Raw genomic sequence first — 14,031 nt, 5'->3', positions numbered from 1 at the left:
GACTCTGTCTTTATCTTTCACCTTTGGCATCTCAGTCATGATGTGTCCTGGTGTGGTCCCCTCTGGGTCCAGCCCGACCAGGATCCTCCGTGCTTCCCAGACCTGTATGCCTATCTCCTTCTCAAAATTTGGAAAATTTTCATTTTTTCCAATTCTTGCTTCCGCATTCTGCACTGGTTGAGTGTTTTTTTTCTTCCTTATGTTCCAAATCATTGATTTTAACCCCGTTTTCCTTCCCTTCCCTTCACCATTGGTTTTGTGTGGATTTTCCTTCGTTCACTTAGCATAGCCTTCACTTCTTCTCTTATGCATTTGCCATACTCAAGCATGTGTCAAGCCTGTGAGCATCTTTATCATCAGTGTTTTGAGTTCTGCATCTGTCAGGTTGTCTATCTCCTCATCTGTTAGGTTGGCTATCTACTCGTCGCTTGGTTCTCCCTCTGGAATCTTGATCCATTTCCCCTTTTGGGCCATACTTCTGTCTCCTCATTCTGAAAGGCTCCTGTGTTTGTTTGCCTCCACATCCAGGTAGAGCTGTCGCTCCTGTTACATTGCAAAGGCCGAGTCTTAGGGATTTGTCAGTACAGGGCGACCTGTTTCACCACATTATGGCGCTGTATGTGGGGGAGGGGTCCGAGAGGGAACAATGCTGCCTGCCCAGCACTCGCCTCTTTTCCAGGCACCTCTCCCACTTCTGCACCGGACTGGCACCCCTGTAGCTGCTGCCCTGGCCATCGTTCCCAGAATGGGTGGGTCTGTGGACGTTCTAGGACCGTGGAGGCCCTTTAAACAAGCGGACTCTGCTAAGGCCAGCAGTTTCTGCCTCCACCTCAACCCCCACTGGTCTGCACAGTCAGAAGCAATGAGAAAACTAAACACTGCCTTCATTTTCCCCGGTGCTGGGACCGTGAGCTGCGCAGTCTGGTGAGGAGCTGTGAACGCTCCCCAGGTGTCCCTCCTGACTTTTTAAAATGTGTGACTGCACTTTCTTCTGGCCTGCGGCTGCCGCGGCTGCCACCGCTGCCGCCGCCACCACACTGTGTCCTCTCCGCCCCTCCTTCCTGTCTGGATGAGTATTTCTTCTTTATATCTTTGTTTGCTGGACTTACATGCAGTTTGTTCTGGAACTTCTGGTTGTCTCTAGTTTTGAGGTAGTTGTATTCCTTCTTAGTTGTGGAGGGAGACGCAGTGTGTCTGTCTACCCCTCCATCTTGGCCGGGAGCCTTTAGAGAGGTAAATTTAAAACAGTAATGGTACTTAATATGCTTCAAACCAGTGTTTCTCAAGGTATGGGGTGGGGGGATTTGTAGTGTAATTTCCTGGGTCACCTGTTTAAAATGCATGGGCAGGGAGTCTGGAGTTCTCAGGCTCCTCAGCTGGCACTGCTGCACTGTGGGCATCACTTTAGCAGTCTCACGTGAACATAACTAATATACATACATCTACTCTTAGGTTCTTCCTTCCACAGAAGCAGTTTTTCAGGTGTCAATAACTTACCCATTTGTTTTCAATCACTGGAACTTGTTACATCATCTGACATTTACTGCACATCTATTATGGCCCAAACACTGTGCTGGTACCAGGGGCACAGCAAAGGGACAAGCAGGTCCTTGCTCTCATGGAACTCAGAGTTGAGTCTGGGGGTATCAGGGTGCAAATGTGGCAGGTGAAGATAACAAGTGATGGGTGCTATGGAAGAAAATGAAACAAAACAGTGGTGGTGGGTGGAAAGCTGAGGCCTGACATAAAGAGGAAGAACAAGTGCAGAGCTGCTGAGGCAGGAACAGCTTCAACGTGGGGCTGCTGGAAGCAAGAGTGAGGGTAGCAGGGCATGAGGGAGGAGGGCAGAGCCTTGCAGCTCCTATTTTACAGTGTGAGGGAAGCCATCAGGGATTTAACACAGAGAGAGGGATGACAAGATCTGGTTTCTGCTTTTAAAAGAACACTGGCTGCTGTGTGAAGAGCTTTTATTTTTGGTGGTTGGGGGCATAAGTAGAAAAAGACCATGGTATCTGTCCCAGCTAGATACTGGGGTGAACAAGGAACTATGAGACTAAGCAGGTCCAGGACTTGTTGAAGGATGGGTGTAGGGAGGGAGGGAGAAAAACAGGAAACAAGGATGACCTTTATTCCTAGGTTAGGGCCTTGAGCAACTGTGTGGATGGTGGTACAATCTACCAACATAGAAAGAAGGAAGAAGAATGTACTTAGGGGGTGAAAAACAACTTTTTTCTTTCTTATACTAAGTGCAAGGTGCCCATTAGACATCCAAGGGAAGACGGCAGGTGGACAGAAGTCTGAGACTCCAAAGGGAAGCTGAAGCCACAAACCCAGAAGACATCAGTGAGGATGGCATTTAAAGCCATGGGCTAGATAAGGTCTCCTGGAGCCTAAGTTTTGACGAATGACAGAAGACAGCCCTCTGGGTCACCCCAACAACTGGAGGTTGAGCAGAGAAGCAAGTGAAAGGCAGTACGGTCAAGAATGTGGAGAGGAGTTTGGAAAATTGTATACATGGCCACCAAAGACAGGAGCTGGCAAGACCAGGATTTCAATGGAGTGATGGGGATGAAAACTTGGAGAGGGATGAGGGGGAAGAGGTGAAAGAGGTGCTGGTAGATTAGGTATCTGGGGAGACCCACTTCCTACGTACTCACATGGTGAAATTGGGGGCCATTTTAAGCAGAAACCACGAACAATTAGCACAATATGCAAAAAACCTGCCATTAAGTAGATAAGTTTGAGCTGAAACAAGGCAGAGCCTTGTTTAACCTCAGCTGGGAATGTGTACATCAAGCAACTAAAACTTTTACTACTCTGTGCATGTCTGAAAATGACCGCAAAAGCACAAGTAATAATTTTGGAATTAAAAATAAATTTTAGTGAATTCACAAACATGGAACTTGTGAAAAATGAGGGTCAGTTATATTTAAAACTATAACATGTTATATGCACACACACAAACACACAGCGGGACTTTTTAAAGGAGGAGCCAGGCCCTGGCTAGTGTGGTTCAGTATTTGCGTGCCAGCCTGGGGACAAAAACTTTGCGGGTTCGATTCCCAGTCAGGGCACATGCCTGGGTTGTGGCCCAAGTACCTCAGTTGTGGGTGTGCGAGAGGCAACCACACATTGATGTTTCTCTTCCTCTCTTTCATCCTCCCTTCCCCTTTCTAAAGATAAAAAAGTAAAATCTTTAAAAAATAACAATAAAAAATAAAGGAGGGGCCTGCAGCCTACAGCCCTGGAATCAAAAGAGCAGCCCTTGGAAACCCCTCCCCGCCACCAGGTTTGGGGCTGCACACAACTTCTTCCCCAAAGCAGCACAGCACTATGGTGTAGGGGCCAGGAGGATGGATTCTGGAGTCACACTATGTGGGTTCAAAGGCTCTACCACTTGACTTGTTTGCTGGGTGAGCTGGGCAAGTTTCAAAAACTCTGTGCTTATAAATCCTGTTTGGTAAATCTATATTGGAGCTAATTAAAGGGCAAACAGTATTCTAATACAAATAACTAGACACGGGGCTGCTACTGAGTGCTCAATAAATGTTTGATGAGTGAGTGAATAAAGATCTAACATCTGGTGAATCAGAATTCTTATACATGAGGTTTGCTAAGACAACCAAGTTATATATACTGTTAATTTCTCCCCACCCACAAGCTAATCAATAAGGCCATTACTTAATGATTCTCCCCAATCATGGCTTTTTTTTAGGTGGGCAGCTGTCCTCTCGGTGTCACCCACTGCCTTCTCACTGATGATATTAATTTTTCTCCTTTCCCAAATAATACTCTGAAGAAGAAAGACTGAGTCATTCAACCTAAGGTATAGACGACCCCTTAAGAACTGACAGAAACTGCTACAGGATGTTTCCTACCTAAACATCATCTTCTGAAATCTAGGTAAGGCATAAAACATAAACACCCTGCCTGGCATCCTATTTGTTTAGTCTTTTGCCCGGCTGTCCAAAAAGTCTCACTAAGCTCTTGGCCAGGTGCACCAGGCAGAGGCAGGAAGTGACTCGCCCAGAGTTCCCTGTTTTCATCAGAGGAAAAGGTCAGGGCTTGAACCCAGGTCTTCTGGCTCTGAGCTCTGGCACCCTCCACAGTCTCCAGTCAAAGACAAAACCCACAAGATCCAGGCTGGACTCCAAGCAAGAGTTGTGACACACATTCTGGGTGGGGAGATGAGGAAACCATTAAGTCAAAGACAGGGAACAAAAGACAAAATACGAACTGACCAGCCAGTCCCTAACCAAAGAGAAACATGGGTTTCAAAATGTGTGGCCAGAGTGTGTGCTAATTTATTAGGGCTGACTTTCCATTTCAGCTTCCTGGGAAAGAAAAATTCCTGTCAATCACATAATAAATATTAACTGGACTTTGATGTATCGCAATTTAAGGTAACAGTTTAAAAACGCAAAACAAAACCCTCCCATGACTTAATTGCTGAAAGGACAGAAGTCACCACAGATGTCATCTGGCTTAGGGCAGAACCAGGGAAATCAATACTACAAAAGTGAAAGAAACGTAAAGTGTTCACTCAAAACCACGAGCCCCTTAATTACATCAAATTCCATAAAAGTCACAAAATAGTCTTAGAAATTTGGAGCTGGAGATAAATAATCCAAAAAGTGAGAGGTCCTAATTAGAAACCATCTTGGTCCCTCCTGTTGCCTGGAAGGCAACCTCCAATTTTCTGTTTAGAACCCCTTTGGCCTCAGGATGAAAATGCAGCTTTTGGCGAATGGATTCCCTCCCTCCCAGTGTGGCTAGGATTCCCCATGCCCTCTCCTCTGGTTTAGCCCAACCTGGATTCGCCATCTGCTTCTTTTTCTAGTCTCCAATTACTTTCCCAAAAGCTCTTTTCACACACCCAGTCCCCTGGGTTACGTCCTGCACCTTCCTTTGCATGTGCGCAAGGCTTCCCAAAACACCCTTGTGTACTGGGAGCTGCTGGGTGGAAGCATGTGTCCTGAGGTGCACTCTGCACCCTTAGCTGCAGGAAATGAAGGTCAGGTGCCCTGTGTGAGTCAGCCCCAGAACCAAGGCCATTTCTTCCAGTGAATCTGGGAAAAGGCCCCATCCCATGCCTATCACCTCTTTCCTACAGCCTTCCCTATAGCTTCAACATTTCAAAGGTCCAAACAAAACTGAAAGTTTTTGTTCTTTACTAAATAAACATTGTTTTCATAGAAATCAGCCCAAAACTCATCAATGTCCAAATAAGTGAGACCAGGTACCAGGGGCAGAAGGTTATACATTTTCCTCCTTGTAGCAGAAAGATTAATGAACTCTACTCAGCATTGCCCTTGAGTGTCCAGGAGACAGTCCTCTCTGTCCCACAGGCTCCAAGTCCTGCCTACGGGCAGAGCCAGGAGCAGTCAGGATGGCTTCCCACTTGCTTCTATCCAGCAAGGCTTGGGAGAGAAACAGTTCAAACAGCCTCCTTTTGCCTTGGGTCGTGTGGAGGGTTCTCTTGAGGCCCTGGGCTCAGACAGCCACTGTGACCAAGAGTCACTGCCTCATGATGAAGCTGGGCTCTTCCTCTTTCTCCTCCTCTGTTCCGGATGCCTCCTCGGAGCTACTGGGTGCCTGCTCTGGGGACTGACTGGATCCTGCAATCACACGACATTCAGATTAGAGATACCCAAATTCAGTTAGATAGTCAAGGGCGCTCTAGAAAAGGAGTGCTGTGGAAACATTAGGAACAGACAGTTCCTGGTCAGACAGTGAGGGCCAGAGGAGCACATCCATCAGTCCTAAATGCCACTGCCCAGCATGAAGAGTCAGTCACAGCCCTAGCCAGTTAACTCTGCTGATTAGAGCATTGTCCTGATACACCAAGGTTGTGTGTTTGATTCCTGGTCAGGGCACATACAAGAATCAACCAATGAGTGCATAAATAAGTGGGACAACAAAATCATGTTTCTCTTTCTCTCCCCCCTCCCCACCTTCTTTTCTCTGAAATAAAAAAAATAAAAATAAATAAAAATAAAACAGTCAGTCACAGAACTTATCTACCACCACTGGCAGGTCATCTCATCCTTATTGAAAAGATCCAGCAGCCTGATGCCCCATAAATCGAGCCTCACAGCTCTTATATGGCAGGGCAATGTCCCCAACCAGCTCTTTAAGATTTAACATTCAATGCTGACAATACTGCTGCTGATGTCTCAAGCTCACACCACAGCCTGCAAAAGGATTTTCTAAAATTGTATAACAGAGGGCTCTGCCCACACCAATATGCCAGCTTCCCAGTTCTGCCCACAGACCCAGAAGCCCTCTCTTGACACTCCACATGTAGCTCTGAAATCCAATGTTTTCCCTGGCATGACTGCCAGTACCCACAGCGCCACTGAGCTGGCCAAAAGCAGAGAACAAAGACAACTTGTTCCCAACTCCTCTTCCCTCTTCTTCAGAGCAGGGTAGTGGGTGAGAGATGGAATGAGGCAGAGCCAGAGCCCTCAGAGGCAGCACCAGCCCTCCAGCTCACAGTCCAGCCCAGGTGGCCACCTGCAGGCAAGTAGCCTCACCCAGTCCCATTAATGGGCCTCCTCCCTGCCAGTGTACAGGAACTCCAGTACCCCCAAGCCCATAGGCACCCAGAGATTTGCTTCTGCTGTTATCACCAGGTCAGATGGAGCTTCAAGGCAAGAGGCTTTGGGGTGCCCACGAACAGTATAGTCTAAAAATCACCCTCACACCCTAGGATGAGACACTAAAAACACTCATGGCAATAGGTTAAAATCATCTGTAAAAATTTAATTTAATAAATTTAGGATATTCCTCCTCCTCAACTTCATGCCAAAAAGAATGAAGTTTCAAAAGTACAAATGATGAGCATGTTTTAATAGCTAATATTTGTTGGACACCTAATATATGCCAGGCACTGTGCTATATCTTATACTGTCCTGTTTAACTCTAAGTACTACTACCATACATCCATTTTACATATGAGGAATAAAAGTCAGAGATTTAGTATTTATTATTTGTGATTATGAAGGTCTTATAAAGAGTAAAACAAGGATCCAGGATTCAGACCTAGACTATTTGACTCTCTAGGCCTCTAGCCACCTTGTCTGCAGAAATACATAAGGTAACTCAGGCAAAAGAAAAACAAGGTAGAGACAGCAGTGAGGTGATGACACTGAATGGATAAGCAAAATGTGGTCTAGCCATACAATTGAATATTATTCAGCCTTGAAAAGGACGGTGCCTTGGCCAGTGTGCCTCAGTTGGTTGGAGTGTCATGCTGTAAACAGAAAGGTCACGGGCTCCAACTACCTTGTGAAGGCACATGCCTAGGTTGTGGTTTTGGTCCCAGGTTGGAGCATGTATGAGAGGCAACTGATTGATGTTTCTCTCTCTCTCATCAGTATTTATCTCCCCCAGCCCCCATTCCCCTCTCTCTAAAGTCAATAAGCATGTCCTTGGGTGAGGATTTAAAAATAAAAATAATAAAAAGGGAAGGAAATTCTGACATGTGACAACATGGATTAACCTTATGGACATTATGCTAAGTGAGGCAGGCCAGTCACAGAAAGAAATATTCTATAATTCCTCCTATATGAGGTTATCTATAATAGTCAATCAAAATCATAGACAGAAAATAAAATGTAGTCACCAGAGGCTGGGGAAGGAGAATGGGAGCTATTGTTTAATAGGTATAATTTCCGTTTTACAAGATGAAAAGAGTTATGGGGATTGATGGTGGTGATAGTGGCATGATTTGAATATATTCAATAGCAATAAACGGTATGCTTAAAATAGTTAAGGTGGTACATTTTATATATATGTATTTTATCACAATAAAAAATGCATACTACAGAGAGATCGAGGGAAAAATGAGAGAGGGATCAAAAACCTAGCTCTGAGCATCCTGGACTCACAGGGCAGCACACCCCAAGCTCTCTGACATCATGGCATGCATGGAAAAGAACAATGTTTCTATGGCACATGGGGCAACTAGTCCAAGGCCTTGGGTGCTGTCTCCACCCTGAAGGCTGAGGGGATCAGGGTCTTGCCACTTGCAGCTCATTACCCATATGCCAGCTGGGGAGTTCTGCTCTAGAGCTTGGGCTCTAAGGCTGAAACTCCTGATTATTTCTGTTTTATTCCATAAATTAGCATATTCTGTCTGCCTCAAGCCTAAGAACTACCAACCACACCTGCACAGGTCTGAACACAGCATGGTCAGAGCACAGGATTTGATCTTTAATTCTGATCTTAAAGAAATAGTAATATGCTGACCAACCTGGATGCTTGTGAAATGGGGTGTTTTGGATGCCTGAGATGCTGCTTAAGAAAGGAGGGCTCAAAACCCCTTTTTGTGACCAAAAAGCCTCTGAAAATGTAGTACCTTGATAGTAAATACAATTGATTCCAGTGTGTGGTAAACATTTTGTAAGGGCCTAGAAGTATCGCTCTCAAAGACGACAAACATAGGAATCTATTGCACATTCAAGTCATTTGGTAATTTAACAGAATTATTTCATGCATTCATTCTTCCAACATAAATAATAAATAAAGTGCTTATTACTACTGTGTTTAATGTTGAGAATATGGTATTTTAAAAATGCTGTCACAAGAGGGGAGGAGGAATGGGGAGAAGGGGGGATAAGAAAGGGAAGGGTATAGTTAAGGAACACGTATAAATGACCCATGGACATGGACAACAGGGTGGGGACTGACTCTTGGGGGGGTGGGGCAGTGGAGAGCAATGGGGGAAAATTGGGACAACTGTAATAAAACCACAATAAAAAACTAAGTTAAAAAATAAAAATAAAATGCTGTCACAAAATGAGATACCACTACATATTAATATGGCTAAAATTCAAAAAATTAACAATACCAATTGCTGGCAAGGATGTGTAGCAACACATACAAATGCAGAATGGTATAGCCACTTTGGTAGACAGTTTGACAGTTTCTTACAAAGCTAAATATACTGTTATATGATCCAGCAATCATCTTCCTAGGTACTGAAAATACACTCAACAGATTTGAAAACTTATATATACACAAAAAATCATCCCATAAATGTTTGTTGCAGCATTATTCAGAAACTCCAAAAACCGGATACAAACAAGATGTCCTTCAAGAGGTGAATGGATAAACAATCTGTGGTATATCTAATACAGTGAAATACTATTCAACAATAAAAAGAAATGAGCTATAGAGACATGCAGACATGAATGGATCTTAAAAGTATTCTGCTAAGTGAGAAAAGGCTACATCCTGCATTCCAACCAAATGACACTGTGGAAAAGGCAAATTCTAGGGAGGTGAACAGATCAGTAGTTGTTAGGGATTGGGAGTAGGAAGAAGGTTGAATAGTGAAGCACAGGGTATTTTTTTTAAGGCAGCAAAATTATTCTGAATGATATTATAATGGTAGATACATGATACTATGTATTTGTCAAAATTCACAGTATATAAACTTTAATGTATGTAAATTTCAGGACATCAAAGATCTCTAGATGAAATGCAAAATGTGATATATGACTCCAACTGTACTACAAATGGATGAAAACTCTACGAAGGGGTTTGAGGGAAGATGCTGACCTAAATAATTTTGGAAATAGTGGAGTCTGTAAGACTAAGGCAAAAAGAACTGTACATAGCACTGTATTCTAGTTGATAAAGTTGTTTCTCACAGGTGACAGGTTAACAATTCTGAAACCACTATCTGTATATACTAGAAATGAACAATTAAATGAATAGATGGTGGATGATGGGAGCTAGGTTACTCACTGTCAGAGTGTGAGGTTACAGGCAAACAAGCTGAAAAGGCTAGAATCCATGTGGCAATGGAGAGTTGGAGACATCAGTATGAACTCATGTGTTAGCTTACTTATGTTTATATGTAGGAATATCTATTTCCTTGCTCTATCAGTTAAGAGGGACTAAAAATAACAACACCCTAATAGTAAAGAGTACACCTAATCCCAGATCTTGGTTTCTAGCATCATTCTCCAATAAAGGGAACCTACACCTCTTGGAGAAATGGCTGTTTCCAGATCTAGGGCAGGCAGTATACAGGATAAGTCTGGAATATCTTGTAGTACCAGAGTAAAGAAGTGCTAAAAAAACAACTACAAAAAAACACACGCACAACCCAAAACCCCACAATGATGGAGTATGTAAAAGGAACTCAGGAGCCAAATGAAAGTGCTCCCAATGGCCAGGCTGGAATAATTTGAGCAACAAAATAAAGTAGTGCTAGATTAAACCTGAAGTATAAATATCCATGAGTCTGTAGTGATATAAATAAATAAACAGGGGAGAAGAAACAAACCTGTGCAGAAGATTTTCAGTAGAAAATCCTGATGAGCGCTGTCTTAGTGAGGTGATCAAGGTCAACACAATAGTGATAAGTAATCTTGAAGTACACAGCCTTGATGTGATGACGATGTGCTTTCTTTATTATCTCTGTGGTCTTCTGCCCACAAATACGTAACTCCAGTTTAATCATGAGAAAACCATTTGACAAATCCCAGTTGAGAAACATTCTATAGAACACCTGACCCTCAAAACTCTCAAGGTCATCAAAAATAAATAAAATCTAAGAACTGTCAGTTCAACTAACAGGAGCCTAAGGAGACACGATGATTAAATGTAATGTGATATCCTGGATAGGATTCTGGAACAAGAGAAGGGCATTAGGTAGAAACTAAAGAAATTTGAAAAAAGCATGGACTTCAGCTAATTCAGGTATCAACACTGGTTCGTTGTTGTGACAAATGAACCATATTAATTTAGGATATTAACACTAGGGGAAACTGGGTATATGGGAAATCTTTGTACTATACTATCTTTGTAATTTTTCCATAGATCTAAAACCATTCTAAAACAAAAGGCTTTTTACTGAAAGAAGACACTGTTCTACCCTCATGGAACAGAGAGTACAGCTGAAAAGATCAGCATGTTATATGATTTAGCAGATTCTGTAACAAAACCTTCTGGAAGCAAGATGGAAGGAAAGGCTGGATCAGACTATTGAGGTGGGGGGGGGGGAGGTCAGGAAAGGCTTTACAAGGACAGAATACACTGCAAGAGGAAGGTGTAGGATGAGCAGATGTTCTTCAGGTGGATGGAGAGTCAGGTAGCATGAAAAGAGCACAGAGGCCTGGATATGCGCAGCGAAGTGGAAGAGCAGAGCAGTAAGCGTGGCAAGAGCAGAGGACTTATGGCGGGAAGTGGCCAGACCAAACTGGTGGAGAAGAGACACCAGAAAGGGCCAGAGAAGGAGTGTCAGAAATGCAAGGGCTGGTGACTAGGCTTTAAGCAGAATCACCTTGTGGGTAAACCCACAGCCAGCGGTAACACAGTACCTGGGATCAAATCCCACCCTGCCACTTGCTCCCTCTAACTTTGCAGGTGTCATCACTGTGGGGATTACTTATTTATTAAAAGTTATTTTCTATCATATTTGGTGGCTAATGTACTTTAAAAAAAAGATTTTATTTATTAATTTTTTTAGAGAGGGGAAGAGGGAGAAAAAGAAAGAAACATCGGTGTGACAGAGAAATATCAACTGGTTGCTTCTCATATGTGTCCTGACTAGGACTTGAACTGGTGGCCCTTTGCTTTGCAGAACGACGCCCAACCGAGCCAGGGCTTCCCATTACTCTTATACTATTGTTTACATGTTTTCAAATCCAAGAATCTGAAATTTTATTCACAGATTACAGAAATACTAGGTAAAATACCAGTAAATGTTAACTGAAACTGATTTTACCCCTTTTCTTTAAAAAACAAACAAAACAAAAACCAACCAGATAAATGACTAAAGCAAAATCCCTCTTTGTACTATGGAATTGCAAGGAAATGGAAAATATTCGTGATAAAATGTTATATGATAAAATTAAGACAACCACAAACACTGTGTGTGTATATAAGTGTATATATATAACATATATTTGAAAACTGAAATAAAAAGAAATGGCATTAAAATATTAAAGTGATTATTTTTAGTAAGAATGATGGATAATTTTTATATTTTATTTTATTATTTTCTGCATATTCAAAAAATCATCAAATGATCATTATCACCTTTATTTTCAAAAGATACAAAGGATATGAACAGTTTTCCAACATATATCAGAATTTTGTCATTGAAGCAAACAGTTCTATCCAAAACATATTTTTGAGTGCTTTCTGAACTCCAGATACCAGTTGAGATGAGTTTTCATTGGAGGTAATTTTGTCTCGCTTCCCCACTAGGGAACACTTGGCAATGTCTAGAGATATTTTTGCCTGCCAATGACTGAGGGGAGGATGAGTGCTACTGGTATCTAGTGGATAGGGGGCAGGATGCTGTTAAACATACTATAATGAATGGGATAGAGCCTCTCACAGCAAAGAATGAGCTGGCCCCAAATGCCAATTCAATAGTGCTGAGGTTGAGAAACTGCTCTCAGCGCACCTAGTAACAAATCACCTTAAGGTCATCCTGGGCTTCTTTGGCAGGCAGGCTTACGTTAGGGTACGTAACACTGGTGTTAGAATACATCGTTTGGGGAGTTCAAGGCTTCATAATAATCCAAATTGGCTTAATGCCATTCCATGGTGTCATTCAGACACGCATCCCATGCTGCATGGTGTCTCCCCTAAGTTACTGGACCATCACCAACCACAAGTGGGGACACTTCTCCTCCAACAACAGAACAGGACTCCTAGCCGGCTGCCCCCTAACTGCTTTTTAGAAAAGCAAAAAAGACTTGAGTGATTCACCTCCAAGGCCACCAAGAACCCAGCAGCACACAGAAGCCACCTTGTGGCACAATGGAGTATCATGATATTAAGTTTCTATTCATTTCAAACAGAGAACTAGAAAATCTATTTTCTCATTCACAAAATGAAAACTAAGAAGGAAACTAAGAAGGCTAGGTAAAAAGCACACAAACCATTTTTTTTTTCATGACAGTTATCACCTATTCTCTATCTCGCTCATTTGGTAAGAAGCATATGCAACCATGTATGACTACTAGTCATTTTAAAATATGTACAGGTGCTAACTTCACAATTAAGTATAAGAGCAGGCAGGGCTGATGCACTATACCAATGATTTTCAAATTTGTTTGATTTAAGCCCATAGCCCACAGCCTACTTAGAAACTGAAAGAAATTTTCACAACATAGTTATTCCAAGCGTAACGTACTCTGATATCTTATCTATTTTACGTTTGAAAAAAACATTAACTGCAACCTCTAAAATGATTTTGTGATACAATGAATGAAGGATAATAACCCTCAGTTTAAAAATACCACTATGTTCCTATGGTGTGATTCCATATGATACGGCACAAACATCTATCTTTTTGATAGAACTGAAACGTAGAACAGGGGAGACCCAGTGAAAGGGCACATGGCCATTTTAAAAATGAAGGCTCTGAATAAAATCTACCTGAAAGTACTAAAACATGTTGTATGATCTCAAATATTCTTTGTATCATTAGGCAAATTAATGTCTAAGAGGGGTGAGGAGAGGAGAATTGAAGAAACCCCAGTTTGGTGATGCTGCCACCTGTCTCTTTCAATTCTAAAACCAACTACTAAGAAGTTAATATGCAATTCCAAAGATCCAATACAGGTTAAGTACAAAATCAGAGCAAAATAACCTCAGTTTCTTGTTCTGAAATGGGTCTTAAATCTACTGGTGAGGGAACCCCCCCACCCCCACCCCATCCCGCAATATGGTATATCTTAATTACAGCAAGGCATTTGGCAAAATTACCAAATTGCAGAATTTTAGACCTAAAAAGAGCTTATCATTTTACAAGCTAAAAACAAACAAACAAACAAACAAACAAACAAACAAACCTGCTCAAACAGAAGAAGCCAGGGTGAGCAGAGTGAGAGCTGAACTTAGATTTTACATATACTGTACTTATTCCATGACCTCGAATTACCTCCTACTTTCTTACGATACCTCTGTGGGTAAGATGGAATAAGAGTCTGGCTGACTCTTAGCTGGAGAATAACTCCACCAAAAGAGTTTAATGAAAAGGTCTGTGTCAGCCTTAAT

General features: G+C 42.3%; 1 protein-coding gene across 2 annotated transcripts in view; it reads right to left on the bottom strand.

Annotated features, from left to right (window-relative positions):
* PRKRIP1 (PRKR interacting protein 1) overlaps positions 1-14,031 on the bottom strand; it is a 37,631-nt gene that overhangs the window by 7,770 nt on the left and 15,830 nt on the right. Inside the window, exon 6 of one of the 2 annotated variants that reach the window (XM_090276836.1) lies at positions 5,155-5,618. The exons of the other annotated variant lie outside the window; for it this stretch is intronic. Coding sequence (XP_090132962.1) covers positions 5,518-5,618 — 101 coding nt within the window. The 3' untranslated portion in view covers positions 5,155-5,517. Of the gene's footprint in view, positions 1-5,154; positions 5,619-14,031 lie in introns of those variants that run through there. 2 annotated transcript variants of the gene reach the window in all.

Source organism: Furipterus horrens, unplaced genomic scaffold, assembly GCF_987537825.1.
Source record: "Furipterus horrens unplaced genomic scaffold, mFurHor1.1.pri manual_scaffold_5, whole genome shotgun sequence".
In the NCBI taxonomy this organism is placed as follows: domain Eukaryota; kingdom Metazoa; phylum Chordata; class Mammalia; order Chiroptera; family Furipteridae; genus Furipterus; species Furipterus horrens.
Note: the sequence above shows the minus strand (reverse complement) of the source record. Positions and strands in the feature narration are given on the sequence as shown.